Source organism: Phoca vitulina, unplaced genomic scaffold (assembly GCF_004348235.1).
Source record: "Phoca vitulina isolate PV1807 unplaced genomic scaffold, GSC_HSeal_1.0 scaffold14, whole genome shotgun sequence".
Lineage (NCBI taxonomy): Eukaryota > Metazoa > Chordata > Mammalia > Carnivora > Phocidae > Phoca > Phoca vitulina.
Window position 1 is genome coordinate 32,427,467 of NW_022589717.1, and position 27,979 is coordinate 32,455,445.

Sequence of the window (27,979 nt, forward strand, 5' to 3'; positions counted from 1 at the left end):
ATGCAACTTATTCTTTTATCTTTCTGTAGGGGAGGAAAACATTTTCCCTTTACCCTTCTAGGTTCTTGTCTAAGAACCACCCTCCCCCTCCCCCCTCCCCCCAATAAAAGAGTAATAGCAGAAAAACAAACAGAAGTTTAGTAACATGTATACCTCCTGTGTACTTGGGAGACATCCAGGAAAACTGAGTAACTCTCTAAAATGGCCCAAGCCATGATCTTAAATACCTTCTACTGCTAAAGACAAAAGAAGATGTTGGGGGCAGGTGGTTGTCAGGGAGAAAGGCCAGTTATGGGAGGTTACCAGGAATAGCACAGTAAATAAGGGTACATTGTTATACAGATTTAAGTCAGTGACTTCTCCATCAGTAAGACTTTCTAGAGATTTAGTCATCATCCTCTCCCTGGTATAGAGAAAGAGAGAGAGGGAGAAAGACAGAGAGAGACAGAGAGAGACAGAGAGAGACAGAGAAAGAGAAACACCCTTACAAATGGAGACTTCCCTTATAAATGCGAAATGTTTTTTACAAAAGGGTAACTTCTACTCAGTTTTCAGAGCTTCTCTTATGTCTGCTGTTTTGTAAAAATAATCAGCTCCAAGTAATCCTTATTCCAAAGAGATATATTTTGGGGTGGCAAATTCTGTTCCCGCTCACTTTCTTTCTTACATGACTTATTCTCCAAAACTTATATCTTATTAAACTTATATGACCAATGCAATTCTCCTGTATATACTTGTAAAATCCAAAGTCCTATCCTGATCCAATTTGGAGGCTCCAAATAGGATAGCTCTTTAAATAAAATAATGATCGGGCGCCTGGGTGGCTCAGTTGGTTAAGCAACTGCCTTCGGCTCAGGTTATGATCCTGGAGTCCTGGGATCGAGTCCCGCATCAGGCTCCCTGCTCAGTAGGGAGTCTGCTTCTCCCTGTGACCCTCCCCCCTCTCATGCTCTCTCTCTATCTCATTCTTTCTCTCAAATAAATAAATAAATAAAATCTTTAAAAATAAATAAATAAAATAATGATCAAATGCTAACCTTAGGCAGCAGAACATCTTGTGAAGCTTATAGAACATGGTTATATATAGGAAATATTCCCTTCCTGTCATAGATATGGGTTGAAGTAGGTCCAAATATACAATGCTAAGTGGTGCTCACCTGAGACAATGCTTTCTTTTTTTTTTTTCTTTTTTACGATTTATTTATTAGAGAGAGAGACAGAGAGAGAGCGCCCACAGAAGTGGGGTGAAGGGCAGAGGGAGAGTAGCAGAGGGGGAGGGTGAGGAGAGAGAATCTCAAGCAGACTCTCTGCTGAGACTGAAGCCCAACACAGGACTCCACCCCACCACCATGAGATCATGACCTGAGCCAAAATCAAGAGTACCACAGTTAACTGAGCCACCCAAGTGCCCCTGAGACAATGCTTTCTTAATAATAAAAAAAAAGTCAATTAGCTATACCGTCAAGAGGTAATGGGAAAGGTTTGTCACCCAAAGGTGCCTTGTCAAATGAAGGCTTTTTCCTAGAAAAGCACAACTAACACTTGACTACCAGAAGGCCAAGGTCATATCTGACTCAAAAGTGTAAACATCAGACTGAGTTTCTGGTAAATTCCACTCAACGTATGTAACACTAAATAAATCCCTTGAAATATTTGAGCTTCACTTTCTTCATCCGCAAAACAGGAATGATGACATAAAACTTGCCTAGGAATGAACGTTGTGAGGGCCAAAGGAGATAATGCAGGGCCAGGGTTTTGAAACGGTCAAGTTTTGGACACAAGTTAATTATGTAACAAATGTTAGAATAGCATTACCTGCAGGATTATATGTTTTCAGTGATTTCGACCAATTTAAGCTTACTTAGAAAGGGCAGCCTTTTAGAAATTGTTGGTAAGACTCAGAGATTTAGATATCAGGAGTCTGATGATGAAATTATAGAAACTGTGTGTTGTCCCCTGGTCCAAGAAGGTCATCTGTTGTTCTCCCGTTTTTGTTACTAGTAATCAAAAGTTGACCCTAAACGAATTCCAGCTCCTTGAAAGGTATTTTTTTTTCCTTCTGTACCAAAACGGTCCTTATCCCCCTTTCCTCGCGCCAGTCATTTCTAGGCCCCTGCAGGGGGACTACATTTCACAGAAACCCCTCCAGTGCCCGGAGGGGATGGTGCTGTGACGTCCTTCCACGCTCGGTCGGAACACCTTTTCCCTCCCCCCGCCCGCCGGCGCGCCAGCCCGCTGTCCCGCCAGCCCGCCGTCCCCGGCTCCCGGCAGCGCGGCCCGCGCTCCCGCAGGGGCCCCGAGCGCGGCTGCGGACGCCCGGGCGGCAGCGCGCCACGGCGCAGGCTCCGCGGCCCGAGCAGGCGCGTCAGCCGGGCTCGGCGGTGGCGCGGGCGGCGGGGACGCAGCTGCCCCCGCTCTGCGCCCGCCGCACCCCCAGAAGCCACCGCCGTCTGGGCCCCGAGCCGCCGCGTCCTCGCCTGGCGGCTGCGGGCGGGGCCGCCTCGGGTAAGTGTCGGGGGCTCTTGGCTGGGGTGGGGGTGGAGGGCAGGAGAGGACCCGCTGTGAGAGGCGGCGGAATTAACGCTCTGCGGAAAGACCAGGTCAAGCCTGGGGTGGTGGAGGCGCGAGGAGCACTGCGGCGTGCAGGGGGAGGAGGCGAGCGCTGCCCTGCGCGGGTAAAGGGGCGCGGGGCGCCCGGCAGCCGGGTCACGGATGCACCGGTGCGGTGGAGTCCGCAGATACGCTCCGGATGGAGGGCTGCAGAGAGCTGGGAGAAATTGGGAGAACGCAGGATTTGCGGGGAGGGCTCCTTACGTTGTTTTGTTTGTGAAGCTCCTTCAGTCATTGCAGCTGTCCCCTTTGAAAGGTTGGAGGTGAAGACAGGGAGCATAGGGTTGAATTTCTCTTCGACCCTTCAAACCGTTAGGATGGTCCTCCTGTTTTCCTGGGGAAGAATGTGAAGGCGGGAGAAGTACCTGCTGCTGTGGACAGAGGTGTCTGGAAGCAGATGCCACCGTAGGATGGGGGAAGGGAGCGTCCAATGCTGGAAGTTGACAGAGGAGAGCCTTCTGTTGTTGCTCTTGGCATGATAAGTCCCCTCTGTTGTCCTCGGTAGAGGGGGCCAGGGAAGAAGCCTTCTGGCTTGCCATAGGGGCTGTAAAGGATAAATGGGAGAAAATAAGAATTCTTGGGAGAAAGGAAGGGGCAAAATATGACATAAGAGAATCAAAATTATAAGGGTGAGATAGTAATTAAGTGGATGTTGAAGGATCTGATAGATCTCTTAGTCTGCAGAAAAGAATGATGAAGAAACAATTTATGGTTTGGAAATGAAGGACTGCAAAAGAGGCTTAAATATTCCAGAATATTAAAGTTCTTCTTTTTTTTTTTTTTCCTTTTTTGGATGCATCGGACCGGCAAGAATATAATTCTCATTTGAGCATAGAAAATGTTATTAAAATAGGACTAAGAAGATTATTTGGAAGAGTCTGGCCATACTTGCTGTTTTTTTTTTCATATTATGTTACCTAGAATTTGTGGAATCAAAAATCATCTACGATAACTGTTAATAACATGAAAGTGGGAAAGCCAACAAGCTACCTTAAATCAGTATGCACCCTTTTTGGGTAAAATGTAACTTGCAAATTAAATGGGTATAAATAAAAACAATGAATTTAAAGTGTGAAACTTTTGATTCTAATTTTTTCCTTTATCTCTGTCAATTCTTTAAGTTCGAATTGTCTTTTCCATTAGAAAAGCTTTATCATTTTTGAAAAAATATACATGCAAAATTCAAAAATATAGAAATTGAAAAAAGAAAGAAAAAATCCAAATGTACAAGGAGAAGGTAACCATTTTAAAACTGTGTTAAACATCCTTGCAGGTAGCTTTCTAAACATACATTGATAGATTGTGCAATTCAATTCAATGTCAATATACAATTGTCTGTAGCTATAAAATCAGAAATTTTGCATACCTTTTTTATACCTTTTGCATACTTTTACACCTCCTTGGGATTGTATTTTGTATGAGCCATTATTCTATTTAACCCTTACTGCTAAACATCACAAATATATAATGAAGGCTAACCACATAGGTTCGAGCAATGAGAATTTCATGTACAAATGCTCTTGTCAATTGGGTAGTAATGGTCATACTCCTTAGAGTTGTATTGTTATCATTTTATGTAAACATTTTCTTGTTCTTTCTTGTAGATTGATCTCCTGAAATTTAACTTTCAAGATGAAGTTTTTATTGGCGATTGCCTTTTTTATTTTAATGTCATTGTGGGTTGAAGAAGCTTATTCTAAAGAGAAGTCTTCAAAGAAAGGGAAGGGGAAAAAGAAGCAGTATCTATGCCCATCGTACGTCCTTCATGTCTTATATTATTATATGGAGAAATGTTATTGCATTTTTTATCAAAGTAAGGTGGTTTGAAGCATATCAGCAGAACTTTTCATATGTACCCATTGGTTTCACAGGAGAGATTTAGAATGTGATAGCTAATTCCTAGTGTTTAAGGTAAAGTTTTATAAAGTTTTGTTCATGCTTTGGGATTACATAATTTCTATACATCTTTTACAAAATTAGAAAAAACATTACTATTTCTTTCGTACCCCAAATATGGAACTCTAATTGGATACTGAAATTCCATGTTTTGAGCAAATTAGCAGTTCAAAAAGATGGTTTTTAAAAAATATTCCTAAAAATGAATATCAATTTAAAAATTAGCTAAAATATGATTTTTAAGGTGTATTTATATTGATGCATGGAAGAAGAAAATGCACATAGTAGATCAGTTTTCTATTTTAATATTTTTCTGCAAAGGGCTTAGATTGGAAAATTAGGATATTTTTCAAAAAATATGTCACTAAATTTGAAGTTACTTGTAAAAACAAAATCTAAATCCGAATCACCCACTCCTCCTTTTGTAGTTTGGACTTTTTTTTTTTTTTTTTTAATAGGAAGAGCTAATATTACTGGATAACAGCATATTCTTAATAATACCTAATGGTTAGAGCAATTGAAGAATATGTAAGTAAATAACTTTCACAAATGTAAGGTGTTTTCAGGTAATAAGATCACATATGCATTGATCTGGAATAAAAATTAATTTCCTGTTATAGGTCATTTTTTAATTAATATGTTTTAAATGCCATATTGATCACAGGTAACATCTCAGCATCAACATTATTTAAAGGTAGACTATTACAGTTTTGTAGGTATTTGGTATGGGATAGTAAGGAACATTTTGGGAAGTTTATTTTGTTAAGAAAGGATATTAGAATTGGCATTTTGGGATGGATATCTGTATGACTATGTGACACCGGAAGTCTGGAGAGTGTCATGATGCACATATAGTCTAACATTAAATAAAGCTCCCGATTTAGAAGTATCTCTTGGTTTTCAAGTTTATTAGTCCTACTTTTTTCAGTGCTGCAGAGTCTGCTGTCAGCGCCAGATTTCTGGGTGTATTACAGGGTGGCCCTGAGTTATATTCATGTGTCCCTCCTTGGCCATCTGCCCAGTTGGGTATGAAGTATCTGATGGGGCAGGTTTAGGAATAATCCCCATCTGCAACCATCACTACTCTTCAGTGTTCAGAGTTTTTGTGTCACAACCAGGAGATAAGCCTGTTAGGGAACTGGACATTGTCAGGCTTTACTCCTCCCGAGCGAAAAGACACATTCTCATGTTTTAGATATTTTTATATTAACCTTTTACTTGATGAATGTTGGCATATTGGTACAGACTGTTGCATATGTGTTACAGTCATGGTGATTCTATGTGTGGAGTCAGGTCAACTTCAATCGATCAGGTTTCTCTATATGTGAAGCTGATAGGACTCTTTTTCCACTACCTCCTGCCCATTCCCCTCCCCCCCCAATCAAATGTCATGAATCAAAGAGTTTGGAAGATGGCAACATCAAGCCTTAGAACTACCACGTATCTTTTTTTTTTTTTTTTTAATTTATTTATTTTAGAGTGGGGGAGGCAGAGGGAGAGAATCTTCAAGCAGACTACCCACTGAGTGCGGGACCCAACATGGGGCTCGATCTCACGACCCATGAGATCACGACCTGAGCCGAAACCAAGTCAGATGCTTAACCTATGGAGCCACCCTAATGCCCCTAACTACCATATATCTTATGAGAGTCCTTTAGAGGACATTCTATCCCTTTTCAGAATTATGCTATTAAATTGTCTTATATATAAACTGGCTATATATTTCCAGTGTGTATAGCTATTTAGGACAGATTTTTAGTTAAATCTAGTAGATTAAGAATGAAACAATAAGGTTCTCTTTGGCAAATAGAAGGCCCAACATACACTTGGTAAGCCCATATCACAGTATTATAGATATGTTGTGTAATTAACTGAAATTTTATTGTTGAAATTTTCTACCATGACATTTAAATTTTAATTATTTTATTTATTTTATTTTATTATAATTATGAGACTAGATAAAACTTTATTAACAGTTGCCATGGTGATGCCTCTAAAAATCTGACTTATTAAAAAGCAGGTGTGCCTTGGAGAATAAGATTTATATATATATTTTTTTTGTTTGAGCATTTTATTAAGAATTTTGAATTATGAACTTCAGAAGACTAGAGTTTTCTCTGGCTGTGTTTGGATCCATTATACTAAATTTCTTTGAACATCCAGATTAAGAATCTCAGCTATAATAATGTGCTGTGAAAGAATATGCATATCATTTGTTTCTTAGAGGATGATCCAGTTAGTCCATCTTGTATAAGTTGATAAAGTATAAAATATAAAATATTTTGACTAAGAGGAGTATTTGAGATTATGAAATTTAGGTACAGACTACCATATGCTCTTCAATATGGTGAAATCTTGTTCAGTGATATTTTTATTTATTTAAATTGTTTTTTTTCTTTTTGAATAGGGTTGATGAAGCAATGAGGTTGTATATACACATGCAGTTAATGTGTGAGTGTAGCAAAAGTGAGCAAGAATTTCCTGTTTTACTGTTGTAACAATATTCTCTCCCCCAACCAAGACTTGTAAATAAGAAGAAAAAGGTTTTAAAATGTAGAAGAAATAAAACACTTGGGGTCCTTAACATTCTAGAGTTTAATTTTGATGTTGAGCTTGAATTGTATCATAAACTTTCCTGGCTCTTTTACTATATATTTTTTAACTCATGTTGTCTTGAGATCCTATAACATAAATTTATGCTATTGTTTTTTGATGTATAAGTGAAACAGTAGTACCACATTGACAAGCTATCTGATAAATTTCCTTTCAAAAACTTTAGAAATTTCATACATATTAAAATATAAGAAATAAACTGTAAATGAGAAAAAAATTGATAAAGTCCTTGGATACAGTAAGCTTTTTATTTTACAGCTTGAATTTAACATTAACCTTCATCTATTGGGTCTCTCCTCTGATTATGTATAGTCTGCCTGAGTGATTCTGTCCAAATCTATGGCTGTAACTACCATCTATTCACTGTTAACTCCTAAGGTTCTGTGTCCATCCCAGAGTTCTATGAAGAATGCCATATCCATACATCCAATATTTTCTACCTGGCTATCCTATTTTGACCTCAAACTCAACTTAAAATGACAAAACCTGAGTTCAGAAATCCTCCCCACCACTCCTGATGCAGTGTTTCCTTATCCAGCAAATGATACGACTACCTCTTTTGCCAACTGAAATGCTGGGGATCTCCTTAGACCTTCTCTTTCTACTGAAACAGCTCAAACTCATTAGTGTCCAAGACTTCTCAGTTCAGAGTCTTTCTCATCTCCAGAATATGTCCTTCATTTTCACTCCCCTGTGGGCACTGCTTTAATTACTCCTCTCTACCCATTTTGGTGAACTCTTTATTAGTCTCCCTGCTTCTTGTCTTCCTCCATCAGTTCATATTGGACACTGACCCCAGAGGATGTTTTCTAAATCTTCAATCTAGGCAAGCAATTCCAATGCTTAGAGCCCTTCAACGGCCTCCATAGTTTTCTGTGGCTCCAGAGACAAAGCTCTTGCTGAATTGGCCTCTGGCTCATTTCTTGGCTCCACATTTCTTGGCTCCACACAAAAAGCTCTTACTGAACTGGCCTCTGACATCTCCAGCAGTATCTTTCTATCCCAGCCCCTCTCCCAACCCAACACATATGAGTCAGGTCTCATACACACTTGACCTTTCACCCCTTGGGAGTATTCTTCCCTTTACCTGAAATTCCAGTGCTTTCTTTTTTTCTTTAGTTAACTCCTACCTCAGTGGTCTTGTCCAAATCCATGGCTATAAATATCATCTTTCACTGTTGACTCTTCCTAGAAAACAAAATTCAACTGAGTAAATTTGAAGATCTAATTGGCTTTATTAAGCAGTTCATAAATCGGGCAGCATTCCATCTAGCAAGTAGAGAGATGCTCTGAGGAGTTGTACAAAGTGGAAGGTTTTTATAGGAAGGAGAATGTGGCAAGAGGTTATTAGCAAAAGAAAGGATTGCTTCAGGCAAGGCTACCTTTCCTTAAGGGGAAGGGCAAGGGATTTTATTAGGTGGATTACCTCATTTTTGGGGGGATGGAGAGGGCACGTGTGACAGATTCCTCATTGATGATGATCCGAAAATTCCTGACTGTCCAGTTTAAGACTACATTTTTAGGGTAGGTTGAAATGCAGTTGGGTAAGGTATTAGGTCCGTATTTGGTGACTTGCCTTAAGTGACACCATTTTGGGCCAATGGTTTTCTTTTTTTTTAAAGTTTTTTTTTTTTTTTAAAGATTTTATTTATTTATTTGACAGAGAGAGAGGCAGCGAGAGAGGGAACACAAGCAAGCGGAGTGTGAGAGGGAGAAGCAGGCTTCCCATGGAGCAGGGAGCCCGATGCGGGGCTCGATCCCAGGACCCTGGGATCATGACCTGAGCTGAAGGCAGACGCTTAACGACTGAGCCACCCAGGCGCCCCCAATGGTTTTCTTTTTAACACATTTAAGTCTGTATGCCTGGTCCAGACTTCTCTCCCAAATAACCAGATTTTAATCTGACGGTCCCATAATGACCTCAAACTCAAACCTTGTTATCTTCTTTGGGAAGCCTTTCCTAATGATTTACATAATTGTACTCTGTGCCTCCGTAGTTCCCTAATTGCCTATGATGTTTATAATACTGTATGGTAATCATCAATTGTAATTTTCTGCTTTCCCCACTAGATTGTAAGCTCCTTGGGAGCAGCGTCTTATTGACTCAATCACCAGAGATGAGATCAATTTAGTGCCTGACACAAAGTATACATACAATAAAAATTTGTTTAAAGAGTGAATAAAAATCTAAAGATCTTTGGCTCTTATAAGTCATTATATTTGGATTTTGTTAAGGAACTTGAAAATAACTTATATAGTCCCTATGGACCATATTTAGAAATATGGTCTTAATATAGGGACAACTAGATGAGTTAACAACTGGGTAATTAGTGAAACATTTCCAATCTGGATGATGTTTCCTGGTGAAATTTTGGCCTTATCATGTTTAACATTTTATCAATGACTAAAATAAGACCGTACAAAGGAAACACATATCCAAACTGAGGATCATGTCATTTGGGGACATATAATGAATATCTGAGACAGAATTAGGATCCACTATGATCTTGAAGGGTTAAAGTGATGGGCTGAAACTAAAAAAGATAGATGGAAGTATAAATTACAATTTTGTCTAGAAATCATCTGTGCAAGTGTAGGATGGAGGAAACAGTATGGTAGAGAACATTTGGAAAAATTAGGTAATACAGTAATGATTTAAATATATATAAAATATGTATTACGTGTATATAATATATATGATATAAATGAGTATATATAGTTACTTAAACTAGTATTTTTATTTTACCAATCTTATGTTAAGTATATTACTTCACTTAATAGGATGATACTATTTCAAGCAAGATTAGAGAGGTTTCTGCATTGTGCTAGTCAGTATTTTCAGGGGAGAGAAATAAGAACAATTGAGATCATTAAAATCATGTCATATTAGAGAGACTGAAAAAACAGAGATTTGAAAGTTGTTTTCAAATCGTTGAAAAACTATGATGTAGATAAGAAAATTAGACTTTGCTGCTGGCACCAATAGTGAAAACCAGGACTAATGAGTAGAAGCTGTGGGTAGGATATTTTTAGCTCTCAGGAAGAACTTTCTAATAAGAGTTCTGCCTAAATATAATTGACTGGGAAGGGACGTAGTGGAGTTCCGTATAACTGGAGGCACTTGGTATTGAGGGGTAATTATTTGGCAGACCTATTTTATAGAAAATTGGAACATTGGGTAGGTAGTTAGACCAGATGGTCTTTTCAATTTGTCAGATTTTTAAGATTCTTTGATTCTAATATATTGTATTTGATTATGGCCTTACTATTATCCAATAGAATGAGATAGAATCATTTGAAAATTTTATCTCAGTGGTAGAATTTATTTGACAGAGAGAAAGAGAGAGCAGCAGCAGAGGGAGAAGCAGACTCCCCACTGAGCAGGGAGCCCGATGCGGGACTCGATCCCAGCACCCTGGGATAGTGACCTGAGCTGAAGGCAGATGCTTTACTGACTGAGCCACCCAGGCACCCATGGAAGTATATTTTAATATGTTCTGGTTTCATATATGATACACACATAAATATAAATCTATAAACCTATACCTTATAATTTATAGCAAGCATTGATAGGATCACTTATGTCTACCATCCCCCAATCACTATTTGAGACATATTTCCTCCTATTGGTTTAGATCAGAAAAGAGAAATATTTTCTGGGTTTGAAAGAGATACTTTTAAAATATGAATATTCATGAAAGTCCAAGATGAAATTCTACTACTGAAGGTTTTTAAACCCTTATTATTAACACAGGACAAAGATATATTTATTTTATATGGTAGATTTTCTTACCTACTATTGATTAATAGAGTGGGTTGATTTTAGTGTAGTTTTGTTGCTTCCTAGTGGAAATGTTCAAGATAAGTGTGTTGGCCAAAAGATGAAAGGCTGATTGCAAAAGGGGATGGGTAATCTCTGTAATGAATACAATGGAAAATTGCCTACATTATTCTTACTATAATATATCTAGGTTGAATATTTTACTGATGTTTGATTGTATATTTTCTTATTACCTATTGAACAGTCCCAGCTGAATGGCATGCTTTTCTTTTGCCATGAGCTGAATTAATGATTTTCCCTTTCCAAATAATTTTCCCAGGTTTTGAAACTGGCATCCTCATTACTCTAGCTGCTCAGGCATGAAACTTAAATGGAACCTGTCTTTCTTTCTCTTAGAATGATTTCCTATATCTGTCATGTTCATTGCATCTCCACTTACCATCATTTTGAGCAGTTTTCATCGATATTTTTCTAATTATTTGCCCTGTTTTTTCTGTTCATTATCATTCATCTCGCATATTGTTTCCATTTTCATCTTGTTAATATTATGTTCAAGACCCACAATGTCTTCTTACTGCCTGTTGGGTCCCAGTGTAAACTCTTCACTTTGATTTTCAAGGGCCTCTCTAATTTGCATCCCAAACTTTATGTGAAACTACCCTCTTATTTTAGAAAGGCTGATCTGTCCTTGCTCCTAAACTTCTCTGCCATTGCTTATGCTTAGACATGTTTATGTGTAGAATGACAACTTCCTGCATAATCTGTGCAGGTCTTACTAGTCCCTCAGGACTCAAGTATTACCTTGTCTTATGAAAGTTTTAAAATAATTAGAAGTTTCAGTTGAGAATAAGGTTAATATAAATTGATAGCATGTGATGGCTGTTTAATATAAAAAATATTAATATCATGGTTGGTATAAATTCTGTATTAATACTAATACTCTTTATATGATATCTTTATTTTCTAGTTGAACTGTATTATGTATGTATTAACTCAATACATGTATATATACACATCTCATCTAATATATATATATACACATACATCCATCTCATCTCAAATATTTATAATTTATTTGGATGGTTAACACAATATATTGTTAACTCTAACCATATATAACAAATGTATATACACACACTTATTTAGCATGCCTAAGTGAGGCTCTTATGCAAAGAATCTTGAAGTGTATATACATATATATATATATTCACACATGTATATTTAATATATATATGTGAGTGTGTGTGTGTGTATATATATATACACACACAAACACGTATTATACACACACATATACAATTTTATATTCTGCCTACTTCAGAATTCTTTCCTTAAGAGCCTCACTTATGCTTGCTAAATCAAATGGAATAAAATGGGTGACTGACTATATAGAAAAAACAAATAAATCTTTTGATTGGTCAGTGGCTCACTGGGACTGTGATTAAAGGTAATACTTCTAAACCCGTATTGTTTAAAGTTCCCTTTGTATGTATGCTAAATCATGATGGCATGGTAATATAGGAGAAGGAACACTGCTATATCTCAATTAGAACTGTTGCTAATTGGCTTTATGACTTTCAATAATTCACTAATTTTAGGGGGTGTCTCAATTTTCTCATTTGTATAAGGGAGAAGTTTGATCTCAGTAGTCTAATTTCACTCATTCATTCATTTATGACAGCTGTATCTTTTAAGACTTAATCAAGTTTTATTTATGATTCTTTTGATACCTTTATATTCAGGGTTAACTATTTTTGTTTTTGTCACTATTTTGCTTTCAGATTTAAAGCCAGTCAAGCCAAACCAATGGAAAAAGAATACACAAAATTCTGTTTCTTGACCAAGTTAATTACAAAGAGATCTAAATTTCAAACTTGGTTTATCAAAATGTACGCATTTAATTGAATCCCAAAGTAGAATAATGTATGCAGAAGGTGAATTGTTTGCATTCTTAGTTTACCAGTTTTTCACAAATTAAGGAATTTGACTTACAAAAATGTACCTTTTTTTTTCCTTTTGGAGATGAATAATACAATAATACAGTAAAGAATAGAGTATATTTGCAGAAGTCTTCTCTGTTCTCTTTGTGCTATTACCTAAAAGAGGCACATCACTGCTGTGCTCCAGAAAGCAGAGAACCTTTTATAAATGAGTTCCTTTACCACAGACATTTTATGGAAATATACACTTAGAATTCATGAAGCAAATTATTCAAATTTATGTACATACAAATAGCTCCTCTGAGAGATGATGTAAATATGAAATAATATTTCTAGAGCTCTGATTGGAATAACAGCAAAACACTGATTAAATCACTAATAGAATATGTTGGGTAACTTGAAACATCTGACCTTTATTAGTCCTCTTGTAAGAGAACAATAGTATGAATTCATGACTATTCAGGGAAGGTTACTACTCTGATTCCTGAGAATAACCTAATAAAAAGGCCAACCGATTAATGAGTGGATGTGTAATGAGTGTTCTTTTGCATCGATAAAAGCTCTCCGTAATACCGTGGGCATGGCTGACAAAATGATCCAGAGGTCTAACTGCAACACTCTTTAATATCATCCAGAAGTTTTGTATTCATTTGATTATAATATTTTTGGCTTAATTCTACAGATGTAGATGTTTTCAGTTTTTAAGAATCTGTATTGATTTATTTTGTGTGGTGATCTAGTCTTGGCTGGGTCTTCACTAAGTTTCCAATAATCCTTTTACTTGGCCCTCCTCAGTGGCTCTACTTTTCTAATAATTGTTTCATCCTTTATCCTGAGTCTTAGCATGCAGTCTTAGCTTTCACTTCAAAGAAAAAAAAAATAGAAGTCATTGGGCAGAAACTTCCCCAGTGCCTCTCTGTCTTCATGCTAAAGCTGCCTATAACATTATCCTTTCTTTTCTCCTTTGCTTCTGACTTAACAGGAAAGGAGATTCCTTTTGTCTTCCATCCTCTTCTGACACCTATCTTTATTACATTACCTTTGCTCTCCCAAGTTTTCAATATGCTTTTTTTCTTTGGATCTTTTTTTTCTGAGGGCTTACAAAAATACTGAAGGGTCTCTCAATTGAAAAATAATAGTTTTTATATTCCTATTTCATTAACTTTGTTTTTTTCCCTGTGTTCACTGCCATATGTCTTAAACTAATAGCCTACAATGGTCTATACTTTCTCAGGGATATTCATTATTTTTTTCTTTCCTTTCCTTTCCTTGAATTTCTTTAAATTATGAAAGCCATACATTATTGTGGTAACACATAAAACAATATGTACCACTTAATATTCTGAATACTCACTCTCCTGTTGATATTAACTCCTGTCACCATTGTGCTTTTTGATAAAGATATTTTTTTCCTTTTAAGGAAATTTACTGACTTTCTTTTGAGTCCTTCTACTACTTAATAAGAACTAATGATTGTCCGCTGCATCCTGACACAGTCTCCTACCCCACCCACCCAGCTTTTGGCTACTAGCACTTGACCCCCTCCTGGAACTATTTTTCTACCTCTCTGACTACAACTGATTAGCCATCTTCACTTGATATTCCTTTTCTCTCTGTCCTGAAATACTGAGTTTTACCAGATATTCATTCTTGGTCCTTTTAGCTTCTTACTCATCAATTTTCCCCTGAGTAATTTCTACTTTATCTATGGCTATTCCCACATCTTTATCCCTAGGTGTAACTACTCCTATGGGTTCCCTATAATTATTTTCAAAATCCTACTGGACTTCAGAGTTAATGTATGAACCAGCTCTTCCATCTGTATTTCCCAGGTTTGTATTCAGCCTTTCCTGAGAAATGGCAGAAGTATCTTTCTTCCATGAGCTATCTCCCTGATTATCTCATCAGTTACTTATCTTGTTGATTCTTGTTTAGAAATGACTCTTGCATCTGGCTGTTTCTCCCCATCTCCACTAGTATGGTCTTTGCCAGGCTCTCATCATTTCACCTTGAATCTGTTATTGCAATTACATACCTAGATGCCTGAATTCCATCCTACCTTCTCCACTTTTATTCATATTGCATGGCAGTGGCTCTCATATGGTTGGTCTTGGCACCCCTTTATAATCTGAAACATTGTTAAGGACACAAAGAGCTTTTGTTTATGTGAGTTATATCTACTAATATTACCTTATTATAAATTGAGACAAATTTTTTTTATTTTATTATGTTATGTTAATCACCATACATTACATCATTAGTTTTTGATGTAGTGTTCCATGATTCATTGTTTGCGTATAACACCCAGTGCTCCATGCAGAACGTGCCCTCTTTAATATGCATCACCAGGCTAACCCATCCCTCCACCCCCCTCCCCTCTAGAACCCTCAGTTTGTTTCTCAGAGTCCGTAGTCTCTCATGGTTCGTCTCCCCCTCCAATTTCCCCCCTTCATTTTTCCCTTCCTGCTATCTTCTTCTTCTTTTTTTTTTTTTAAATTATAATGTATTATTTGTTTCAGAGGTACAGGTCTGTGATTCAACAGTCTTACACAATTCACAGCCCTGTGAATTGTGTAAAATTGAGACAAATTTTTAAAATATTAAATCACTTAAAATAACTCTACTCATTCCATGTTAACATAAACAACTTAATTCTTATGAAAATAACTATATTTTCAAAAATAAAAAATAGTGGGGAGAGTAACTATTGTTTTACATTGCTGCATATCTGTTTCAGGCTGGCTTGACCGAAGATAGCTAAATTCTCATATTGGCCTTGTGATATATTGTTTTGATTGAAGTAGGTAAAGAAAATATGACCTTACACAGACATGTAATTAGAAAAGGGAAAAGTATTTTAATAGCCTTTGCATAACTGTGAATATTCTTCTTTAATGCCATGCCAAAATTTAACAAGTGATAATTTTTTAAAAGCTAGTTGCAGATTCAAAAGCTAATCTGATTGTGAAATCAGATTAGTGAACATTCTGTTTTCTGTTGCACTAAAGTCCACTGGTTTTACACTTTTTAAGACTTTCTTAGTTTTATTACTATTCACATTTTTTCAGTGTCTTAATCATTTTTTGAACAATTTAATATCTGCTTTTTTTTCTAGTTTTATTGAGGTATAATTGACCTATAACATTGTATTAATCCAAGGTGTACAACAAAATGATTTGATATATGTAAATATGGTGAATGGATTACAATAAGTTTAGTTAACATCCATCAAACCTCACAAAATTACACACTTTTTTTCTTGTGATGAGAACTTTTAAGATTCACTCTCTCAGCAACTTTCATGTATACAGTATAGTCTTGTTAACTGTAGCTACAGTGAATGGCTCTTTTGCCCAAACATGATTTTATAACATCCTGCATTGGTCATTAGGAAAATATTGGTTTGCTGGGTTTTGCAGATGTTAACACATTTCATTATAGAATATCAAAAAATCACATCCATTTAATGTCACTTCTGATCTCATTGGAAAGTCTGTTAAATATTGGAAAGCTGTCAAGGTCATGGTGATGATATTAAGTTTCCTAAAATTCCAATTTTTGTATGAAAATTTACATTATTTTATTGGCAACAGATGTTATGCCCTTTGTAGTTATTGTTGAAGTTACAAGCTCTCTTGATTCGCTGTTAAAAAGTTATTCGCTAAATAAGACTAAATTACCACAGTTTTTCTGTGGTGTTCCATGAAAATGGTGTTCCATAAAAATACCTAGTTTAGCTAGAACATTAGTCGCCTGAGTGCTTTTCATAGGAACAGTTAACATAGTTTGGTGTGTAGCAGAAGTGCTGTATGGATACTTATCATTTTTTTCACACAGAATATTAAGACAATGTGGATTTAAATTTCAAAATTCAATAAACTTAGCATGTTTTTTACTGCTCCTTTAAAAACATTACTTATGAACACTATTTTTTAAATTATTTATTTCTTTAATTACTGCTAGCATGTAGTAGTAAAGAACACAATGACTATTAGTACACATTAATATTATTTTCTTGATTTGTGCCCCGGCAGTTTTATCCACCATTGCTTCTATACCATCAGTGCAAATGTCAGTATTCTGAAACAAAGTAAATAACATTTTAAAATTATTATTATTTTTATGAAAATAATTTTGACTCTGTGGACCACCAGAAGAGGTCTTGTGTACCTTCAGGTCTTTGTGGACTACACTTTGAGAACTAATGTTTTATGGTGTCAACAGATTTGTGATGCTCAGTGTATATCCAATCATTTATTTCTCTCTCTTTTTTAAAATATTTATTTATTTGAGAGTGTGTGAGAGGGAGGGGCAGAGAGAGAGAGAGAGAAAATCTCCCTCAGACTCCCTGCCAAGTGAGGAGCCCCACGCGGGGCTCAACCCCAGGACCCTGACATTATGACCTGAGCCAAAATCAAGAGTCAGAGGCTTAACTGACTGAGCCACCCAGGCACCCCTTTCTCTTTCCACTTCTGCTTCCCACTGCCAGCATGCTCTTGGTTGCTGAACATCTCGGTGGTCCAGATCCCCCTGTGAGTCTGTACTGTTGTTCCTACTGTAACCACCTTCTCAAATTTGCCCTCGTCCTCTCCCTTTTACCTGTTACATGCCTCCTTATCCCTCCAGCCCCAGCTCAAAAGTCACCTAAGCTAAGAAAGCCCTACTCTATGCACAATTAAATGATTAAGAAATGTAATTAATAATGACAAATTTGAAGTGAAATTAGTTGAATTAAAGAGGAAGAATTGGATTGAAGTTCCAGAGAAGAATTGGGTTCACTTTGTTACTAACTCATGGTATGTCCTCAGATATGTCACCTTGGATCTTAATAATCCTGATCTGTAAAATGAAGGAATTAGCAATATGATTTATGAATTTCTCACAGTAATTGGGAGAAAAGATTATTTGGAATTTTAACATGTGGAAGCAATGTTGTCCTGAGTCAGAAGACCTTAGTTCTGTTCTAGAACACAATATATTTGTGACCTTGAATGAGCAATTGTTTTGCCTCTCCAGTCCTCAATTTTCTCATCTGTAAATTGGAAATAATAATTTCTACCTATTTCACAGAGCTTCTCTGAGAGTATAATTTGAAATTATATATGAAAGTATTTTCTGAACTGTAAGTTTTACAAAGTGGATTACCTATGTTTGTGTATTACGGAACCCTTTTAAGGGGTTCAAAGGAATTTTGCATATTTTATATTATTCTTGGTCTCATTCTATCATTACTTAGGCTAATTTTTATAGGCAGAAAAACTAGTCATGGAGAAAATATCTGGGTAACTTGATTAGACATAGCTTTTTCATAGATTCAGGATGCTGGGACTTGGGTGAATATGATATTTGTGGCACACTCAATGCAAGGGTGGACACCATCGGCCTGACATATGGCCCCATTTAACACAATAAATCTATATAGCAGGCAATGTCATTCATCCTTTATATACGAAAAGTTTGTGTTGTGGAGCATGTTTATGGAGCTTTCTTAAGGTCATTAGGTTAACAGTATTCTAGTTATCTAATCCAGGTGGGTATTTTAGGCCAAGTTTTTGCTCATACAGCACATCATAGTCCATCCTGTTTATTTGGAAGGTAAGAAAACCAAGGTCAAATGGCTTTCTTAAGGGCACACCACGGGCTAGGAGCTGGGAGTAAAACTTAGGTCTTCTGATTCTTAGTTCAAGTTTTTTTTTTTTTTTTTTAATTAGCTTTCTTTCCGGTTTGTATTTATTTAGTTGTTACTTTCACCAATAAGAACTCATTTTTCTTTATCTTGATTTCACTTGTCCTTTGTATATTTTTTTTCATTTTTCAAATAACACATTAGGTTTACTTGTGGGCTTTTACTGAGATTTGAAACTCATTGAAGTTCTGTCTGAATAACAGAATGTCAGTTTCTGAGCACACAGTCTTACAACCTTCCTGTTCATTGATATGTGTTCCACCACATAAAAACTACTCATTAGTTTGATTAATGGTTTCAGTTTGGATGTTAGTTACCAATAGAGTTTTGTAAATAAGAAGTCATTCTGAGCTACTATTGTCAGGAAACAATATATGATCCATTCTTTCTTCAAACTCCATATACTCATACAGTAAGATCTACAAACTACAAAGGAAATCAAGTGTAAAACACACAGTTCTCTTTGGCTCTGCTTTCAAGAGATAAAAAGCCATAGTCCCAATTCTTTGGAGATAAAAAAGGGAATTATCATTTAGTGACTGTAACAAATTTGGACACATGCATTTACCCCCTTTCATATAGAATATTAGAGATTTTTAGTTTTAACCAGTAATTCTAGTATCATCTTTTAGTTGCTCTTACAGTCTGTCTCTCTCTTTTCATGTATGTATATATGCAGGTGTTTGTGTCTGTCCATGTGGGTGTATACACACACATACAATTGAACATAAAAGTTGTTTTTGTGTGTATTATTTTAAACATTCTGAAGTCTAATATGAATACAGAGAAATGCACTAATCATAAGTATACAGCTTAATAAGTTCACATTTAACCATGTAACCTGCACTCAGATCTAGAGACAGAACATTACTCAAACCTTAGAAGCCACTTCATGTCCTCTTCCAATTACTCACTGCCTTCTTGAAGATTACCATACAGTATATTAAACTTACCTAATTTTCAACTGCATATAAATGGAATAATCCAGTAAATATCTTTAATGAGTGCCTTATTTTGTTCATTTTATCTGTGAGATTCATCTGCAATGTTCAGTCCCTGTCATTGCTGCATGGTATTCTGTTATATGAATCACTACACTTTATTTTTCTAGTCTACTGTGGAGACTTTGGGTTGTTTCCAAATACACAGACACACACAACAATAAAGACATTTATTGAGGACATACTGGAAATTAGTAAGAAAAGGGCAGGCAACCTAACTGAAAATGACTAAAAGTCTATAGCCAAAAGGCCAATAAGCATTTTCAGTAGTCATTAAGGAAATGCAAATTAAAATCACAACGGGATACTATTACACATCTGCCAGAATGGCTAAAATTAAAAAAAAAAAAAAAAGAGGAAAATACCAAGTGTTACGAGAATATGAACTACAACTCTCATATACTTCTGGTGAAAGTTCAGACTGGCATAAGCACTAGGTAAATAATTTGACAGCGTCTAAAAAAAAAACCCTGAAAATTCATATTCCCTATCACCCAGCCATTCTGTTCCTAGGTATATACTCAGTGGAAATGTGTACATGTTGACCAAAAGATATGTACAAGAATATTCATAGAAACATTATATGTAATTACCAAAAATATAATTCATTTTTTTAAGTTTGGATATGTTTTTTTGTTTCAGAAAATTCAAATTTTTAGACTAAAATGATATTTAGCATTGCATCAGGAATTAGAACTTTGGTAGTACTAATATAGATTGAGTTGTCTAGAATAAGAATTATATAAAAAAGGTAAAATAGACATTTGGATCTGTAGTTAAAATGTCCAAGATAAGGATTGACTAAGTTATTTCTGGAAATGTGCATCTTCTTGCTTATCAAAATTAGGTAGGTATAGTCAGTTCTGGCTTATCATTGGAATGGAAGGGAGTAGTCCCATAGGTAGCTTTAAATAAAAGGCTCAGGGGCACCTGGGTGGCACAGTCAGTTAAGTGACTGACTCTTGGTTTTGGCTCAGGTCCTGGTCTCAGGGTCATGAGATCGAGCCCCGAGTCAGGCTCCACACTTGGCAAGGAGTCTGCTTGGGATTCTTTCTCCCACTTGTGCTTTCTCTCTCTCTCTCAAATAAATCTTTAAAAATAAATAAATAAATAAATAAATAAATAAATAAATAAATGGCAAAATCACTACTATTTTTAGTGCATTTGTATTATTTCACAATTCTTAATGCTAATTTTCAACTTAGAGCAAACAATCTCTTTCTGATCCTTAATGGACCTACTGTCTACTTCTCATTTCGTGTGTTAAAAATTAATCATTTAGTTTATTCAGTTGCTCTTTATCAAGCATTTAGTTTGTGCCAGGCCCTGACCTAGGTGCCTGGGATAAGCTGTGACCAAAACAAAGTTCTTGCCCTCAGGAAGTTTGATTCTAGTGGTAGACAGAACATGAACATGTAAACATGAATTTTTAACATGGTAAGTAGTGATTAGTGCTACGGGGAAAAATAGAGCAGGATAAGGAGAATCGAGGGTGTAGGGGGTTGCTATTTTATGCATGTTGGTCAAAAATATCTGATAAGGTAAGATTTGAATAGGAGCTGAAAGAAGTAAAGATGAAAGCCATGGAGATCTCTAGAAGAACAATGATTCAGGGAAAGGGACACCAAATATCAAAGTCCTGAGGCAGGCTTTGTGTGTTCAAACAACAGTCTGGAGACCAAGAACAGAGTGGATGATGGAAGAGTCAGAAAGCTTGTAGGTCATTGGAAAGGTGATTCCCATGTTTTGGGTCTGAGCAACAGAAAGCATGAAATTTTTTCATTTACTGAGAGGTCTATCAAAGACTACATTAAGAGTAGATAAGAAGTGAAGGAAAATCAGGAGTTTGGTCTTGATCATATTAATTTGGGGGTCTCTATTAGACCTTAAAGAGGAAATGTCCAGTAAGCCTTTGAATATAGAGTCAGGAATTCCGGGGAATGGTGCAGTCTGGAGGTATAAATTTGCGAGTTGTAAATTAATGAAGTGGATGAGGTCACTTAGAAAGTGACTTAGGAAAGTAACATCTGAGAAATGACTGGGGATGAAGTTGAAGAAATAAAGAACAACAGGCAAAGGAGAATGGGAAGGAACAGCTAGGGAGAGTAAGACTGGAATTGAAGACCGTGTCTTTTACTTAGAACTGAAGTCAAATTAAGAAAATCTTTTTAAGAAGGTGGGTAAGGAGCAACAATGTCAAGTACTGCTGTTAGCTCAAGAGAGGTGAGCATTGAGAATTGGTCATTGCATTTGACAACATCATTGACCTTGATAAGACTTGTTTCTACAGATGGTTACAAAATCTCGCTACACTGGATTTAAAAGGCATTAGCGAAGAAATGAGGGTTGAAAGTATTAAGATTCTTCTGAGGAATTTTGATGTAAAAGGAAGCAGAGTAGTAATGAGCTATAGTTAGAGGGAATGTAGGGTCAAGAGGAAGGTTTTTACAGATGGGGGATAATAAAGCATATTTGTAAGGTGGTGAAAAGGTTCTGGTAGAGAGAGAAAGCTCGTGATGCAGGAGAGTGGGGACAGTTGCTGGAGTGATTCCACAATGGCAGAAACTCACAGAGAAGTGGAAAATGTTACCTCGGATAGCATTTTTATCTTTTTTTTTTTTGCCAGCTTTTCTATGAGGTTCACAGTGATAGAAGCAAACTAGAGAAACAATTGTTTTGCTTAAAAGTCCTATTACCCTAGAAAACATAAAAAGGGACTTCATCTGGTCTCAGCATATTGCACCTACTATCCTTGCCATTTATTCTGGGCTAGGACACAGATGCCAAAACAAAATCTTCTGATAGATAGCAGGGCATCACCTATATTTCTTTTAAGTCTCCGTTACATAACCATGCAGGATCTGTACGCCCCGTATAGGTTGTAATTGACTGCTACTCCTGTACCATGCAGTAGATAACTGGTTATGGTTCATTGATCTTCTCTGTGGGTTCCAGAAGATGAGTTTACATCTTGTTTTCTTTCCATATACTTGTTTGTCTTTGGAGTCCCATTTCTAAGCCGTATTGCACAAATTACCTTTCAATAGTGTGTGAAATTTTAGGAAAAAAAAAACAAAACCCTTGAACAGGAATATTAATTAAGGCTTTCTTATGGATGGAAGTGACCTTGTAGGGGAAGAAATAGAATTTATAAGACATGAACTGCTGCTATCTTTTACATATTAATCTAAACTCTTCATATTAAATGAAAATAAAGGTGGTATTTTTGAAATAGAGGTTTTTTTGAACTCTTCTGTGGAAATGACCAATTGTTGATTCAACTATTAATTAGGACAAAGCACTTTTATTTAATTAGAAAGCCAAGTTATTAAAATTCTAATTGATAATTTCATAATTCTCAAATCTTAGCTCGTGTAAAAATTCTTAAATCTCTACTTCAAAAAGTCTGCCTATCTATATCAATTCATAATCACCTTCTGTATTTGAAAGTCATTTATGCTTATGTCCTGCCAGAATCCAAAATATAGAAATCATAATTGATTATTTGATATTAAGGAGCATCTTAATTACTTACATTTATTTTTAAGTAAATATTAACATTTACCTTATTAATTAAATAAATAATCTATAATTACTTACATTTTCTTTTAGGACCACTAAGAGCAGTTAAAAGTTAACTTAGTATATCAGGAAGATCAGGAAGTTGAAGTAGGATTCTTTCTGACTCAGTTTTGGCTGAAGCTCCAAAGGCCAAGAACAAAATGATAGGTGCCTTGATGGCCTTAATGGGTTAAGACTGAAGAGACCAAATAGGAGAAATTCTTTGGAGAACGTTGCAGGAGCCCAGTAGCATTTTCCATACCCCCTGCCATTGGAGATGGGAGGAAAATGTTTTTCCTCATTCTCAAATCTAGTGAGAGACAGAACCATGTCTCTCCCCTGTATTTTGGGGGGCTCATAGTAGATTGGTATCTGATTCACATCGGAGAAGTCAAAGGCATGGCTGTGACTTTGGCTAGAGGAGATATAGTAGAGAGAAGAGGGCTACCAGGACATGGAGATTCACTTTCTGATTGTCGGGAAAAAAGAATACTTCGAGTATTCACTGTGACTCAGATGTTGGTCATATGAGAGAGAACAAGAGAAGTAGACAGTGACAGAGTGAGAGCAAAGCAAGCAAGAACGTGCTGGCTTGATGTTTAAAACCAAGGAAATTTGCCCCAAAAGGCCTGGGAGGGTGATGGAACCCCAGCAGTGTGCCTGTGAGGTGTGGGCTGCAGAATACCTGGGGGTGAAGGTTGGAATCAGGAGTTGGCAGCTGAAGAAAAGCCATGGCCATTTCATGGTCATTGAAGTGAGAGGTTGTCAAAGAGAGGATTTTGAGAAACCCACAAAGATGCTCTAAACTAACAAGGCAGGAGAACAAGCAAAAGCTAGTCCGGCCCACAACTCCTTTCTGAGGAAGACTTGACTAGGGGAGGGAGGGGGTGTCATTTTTGAATCATTTATTATTACCAGGGAATGGGCATCTGAATTATAAAAGTGACAATTCTAGAGGCACCAAAAGTGCCAGTGGAAACTTTTTATTATCTGAGAGTGACGGTAAATGTTAAGAGATGTGCTGGAGATTTCATCCAAGTACTAGCTCACAGAGCGAGTCTGGATGGGTGTAGGGGGAAAAACAGATTTTTTTTTTTATAATTGAGTCTTCTAGAGTCTAGCTCATTCAATAAAAAGTTACATTGGCTTCCAAACAATGGTTGATAAGAACAACAAAAAAAAGGCTTATCTTTCATTATCCAGATGCCACCACGTATTGCAAGGAAGCAGTTCATCTCACTGAATGACATTCATACTTATTGCCTTTGTATCTTGTAGTGGGATTTTTGTTTGGGACACTTATTATTGTTCAGACATGTGTGCCTGCGGATGTTTTAATGAAGATCTAATTCAAAAGAGATACTTTTCTGATTTCTATCTCACAAATAATCTTATACCTTAGAAACGCTGCAAAGAGAGTTACAGCAGAAACAGGATCAATAGTGGTGGCTTTTCAGCAGTTCACTCAGCTCACTCTTGAGTAGCAGAAGCCCCTTTATCCAAAAGCTCTGCAGTATCTCTTGGAGCTCTTTACTCGAAAGGGCTATGAAGCTTAAATTTTTGTTTCAGTTCCCAATTTCTGCTCTGGCCTCTCTTAATATCTTGTTTTTAAGTTTTGGTTTGTAATAGCAAGAAAACTACTTCCTATTGCTAGCTCAGTACCATAATTTTCTAGAGAGCTGTAGAACTACAGTATTGATCAGAAAAATAAGATACATGAATTTACAGTATGTATACATGTAAGAAATCAGAATATTCCACATATTTGCTTAACCAAACCACATATTGATAAATTTCAACTGGTTTGGACTCCACTTTTTTTTTTTTTTTTTCCTGACTGGGTTGTCTTATTTTGTAACAGATTTCTCTTCCTTTGCCTATGACACAAAATAGGTTACTGTGAATTGATATATAACACAAAGAATAAGGTACTATTCTAAGGTCTTTACTTAAATTGTCTAATCCTGACAACAGGTCTTTTATGAAGGAATGATTTTCCAGGATTATTAGCCTCTGTGCCGCCATTAGCTCATCTGTAAACAGGGCTAATAATCCTGGAAAATCACTTCACTCAACATCATCATATCTGCGAGATTTCATCCATGTTGCGGGTATAGCAATAGTCCTTTCCTCCTCATTGCTGTGTTGCATTTAATCATCTTGAATATACTATCTTTGTATATTTGCCTACTTTATTGTCAAATGGAAAACAAATCTGAACTTAGGTAAAGGTTTGATTTGAAAGGATTGTTGCAATAGAGAGAATGCTCTGACTTTAAGATCTGTAAGCATCTCAGAGGTCAGGCAGAAGGGGCTTATCTTTTATAGGAGTAAATGAGGCTAGAAGGAACCAGGTGTTGGGGAGTGCAGTGAGCAGGTGACAAAATTGGACAATTTTTCTTTGCCACAAGCCAGTTCTTGGAGAAGTTCATTAAGGAGGGTTTGTTCTGCTTTCCAAGTGACTGCTTAATCTCAGGGGCATGAGAAAATTGAGGGGCCTTTAGGGAGAAGAGAAGCCTAACCCAAGTTTGTTCAAGTGAAGTTGCCAGGCATCTAGTTCAGGTTGGTCAGTGGGGACAAACAGTTCAGGTACTCATTTATGAGGAGAAAAGGGGAGTTTAGAGGGTTTCTGTCTTGTCATAGGCAAACAAGGGATTAACCATGAGTCTTAACAGGTCATCTGGGGACAGTATCTTTGCAGTAAGGTGCTTCCCACAATGCTAAATGGTGAAGATATTTCTTAATGTCCCAGTGTTCCAGGAATTCAGGTAGAGTTTGAATATTGCTATTATTACTGTTGATGAACATTCATAATGCTTCCAGTTTGGGGTCATTATTATTTGGGTTTATTAAGGGTGTTATGAACATTTTTACACATGCATTTTGGTGGATATAAGCATATACTGAAGAGTGAAATTTTGGTATCAGGGGCTATGTGTATATTGAACTTTGGAAGATATGGACAGTTTTCCAATTAAACTTCATCATTAATGTAGGAGAGTTCCAGCTGCTCCACATTCATGTCCAAAGTTGATATTAGTAGCGTTAACTTGAATTTTAGCCATCTGGTGTAGGTATCATGGTACTGCAATGTGATTTTAATTTGCATTTCCCCAATGATTAATATTGTTGAGCATCTTTTCATACATATATTGGATTTTTAGCTATCCTTTTTTGCAAAGTGCCATTTCAAGTGTTCATCCACTTAATTGTTGTTTTTTTTTTTTTTTCCTGACTGGTACGTGGAAGTTCTTCATACATTCTAGACAAGATGCTTCGTCACATGCATGCACTGCAAATCTCTTCTCCAATCTTTGTCATGCATTTTCAATTCCTTAATGGTAATTTTTGATGAATTGAAGTACTTATTTTGAATGATCTCTGATTTATTAGTTATTGTTAATGCTTTTGTGTTTTTAAAAAATCTTTGTTCCAGGGTCATGAAGATAGTCTATTTTGGTTTTTTTGCTTTTTTTTTTTCCTGAGAGCCTTACTGTTTTATGTTTCACATTTAGTTGTGTAATCCACTTCAGTTTGTTTCTTGTATATGATGTGGGGTAGGGTCAAGACTCACTTTTAAAATAGGCATATCAGTTAATGCAGCACATTTATGGAAGAGGTCATCCTTTCTCTGATTTCCAAATAATAGCTGTGCAGATAGTTCAGTAATCAGCCATTTGATTCAGTTAAAAAAAACAAACTAATTTTTGACTTTTTTCTTACATTCAATTGAGCAATAACTCATTCAAAACTTATTATATGTATACATACAGTATAGATTTTCTTTTTGGGGGTGTCACTAGAAATTGTGTTTTTAAATTTTTTTTTCATCTCAATGTGATAAGAACACTTAATATAACACGTAGCCCTCTTAACAGATTTTTGGGTGTAATACAGTATTATTAGGTATAGACGGTGTTAAACAGCAGATCTCTAGAACTTACTCATTTTGCATAACTGAATTTTACCTTTTGATTAGCAGCTGCTCATTTCTTCTCACTGAAGCCAACCATCATTTTCTTCTTTGCTTCTCTGAGTGTGATTACTCTAGATACCTCGTATGAGTGGAATCATGCAGTACTTATGCTTCTGTGACTAGCTTATTTCACTAAGCATAATGACCTCAAGATTCATCCCTGTTGCATGCTGCAGAATTTCCTTCTCTTTAAAGGCTGGATAGGGGGCGCCTGGGTGGCTCAGTTGGTTAAGCGTCTGCCTTCGGCTCAGGTCATGATCCCAGGGTCCTGGGATTGAGTCCCACACGGGCTCCCTGCTCAGTGGGAAGCCTGCTTATCCCTCTGCCTCTGCCTGCTGCTCCCCCTGCTTGTATTGTCTCTCTCTCTGACAAATAAATAAATGAAATCTTAAAAAAAGAAAAAAAAGGCTGGATAGTACTTGATTGTATGTATATACCACAATTTTTTATCCATTCATCTGTCAGTGGGCATTTAGCTTGTTTCTGTATTGTGGCTACTGTGAATGCAGTGACTCTGGGAGTGCAGATACAGGGAGGACCTGGGTTTCTAGCCCAGTCACTGCAGCAAGGTGGTGGGTGTGGAGCTGTGGTGAGTGCCGCTTGTTGGCACAGCTCTTTGTTCTCTGTCATCCCCAGGGACTAGCGTGTGTGCTGGGTCCCACATCCCCCCAGATGGGCGAGATAGGAGCTGGTCCCTAGGGTAGCACCTGGCAAAGCTGGGATATCAGATGTGAGGTCTGACTCTTTCCCTCCTCAGGGAGAAGCAGGGAGCTGAGGACACCTCTGGATGATATTACACTGTGCTATGCTGTACTAGGTTGGGAATTATGGTGAAAGGGTGTCTCTACTTTTCCTACTAGTTTCATTGCACCTGCTTGGGTATAGAAGCCTCTCAACTAGCTTTTGGATTTCTGA

The 27,979-nt window shown here is 36.8% G+C and overlaps 1 protein-coding gene across 2 annotated transcripts in view; it reads left to right on the top strand.

Moving 5' to 3' along the window:
* The first annotated feature begins 2,383 nt into the window (after positions 1–2,383).
* Positions 2,384–27,979, top strand: part of GLRB (glycine receptor beta) — an 86,171-nt gene continuing 60,575 nt past the window's right edge. Inside the window, exons 1-2 of one of the 2 annotated variants that reach the window (XM_032413064.1) lie at positions 2,384–2,505; positions 4,215–4,364. In XM_032413064.1, the coding sequence (XP_032268955.1) occupies positions 4,243–4,364 (122 nt within the window). In that variant the 5' untranslated portion in view covers positions 2,384–2,505; positions 4,215–4,242. Of the gene's footprint in view, positions 2,506–4,214; positions 4,365–27,979 lie in introns of those variants that run through there. The other variant, XM_032413066.1, reaches the window with a different exon arrangement.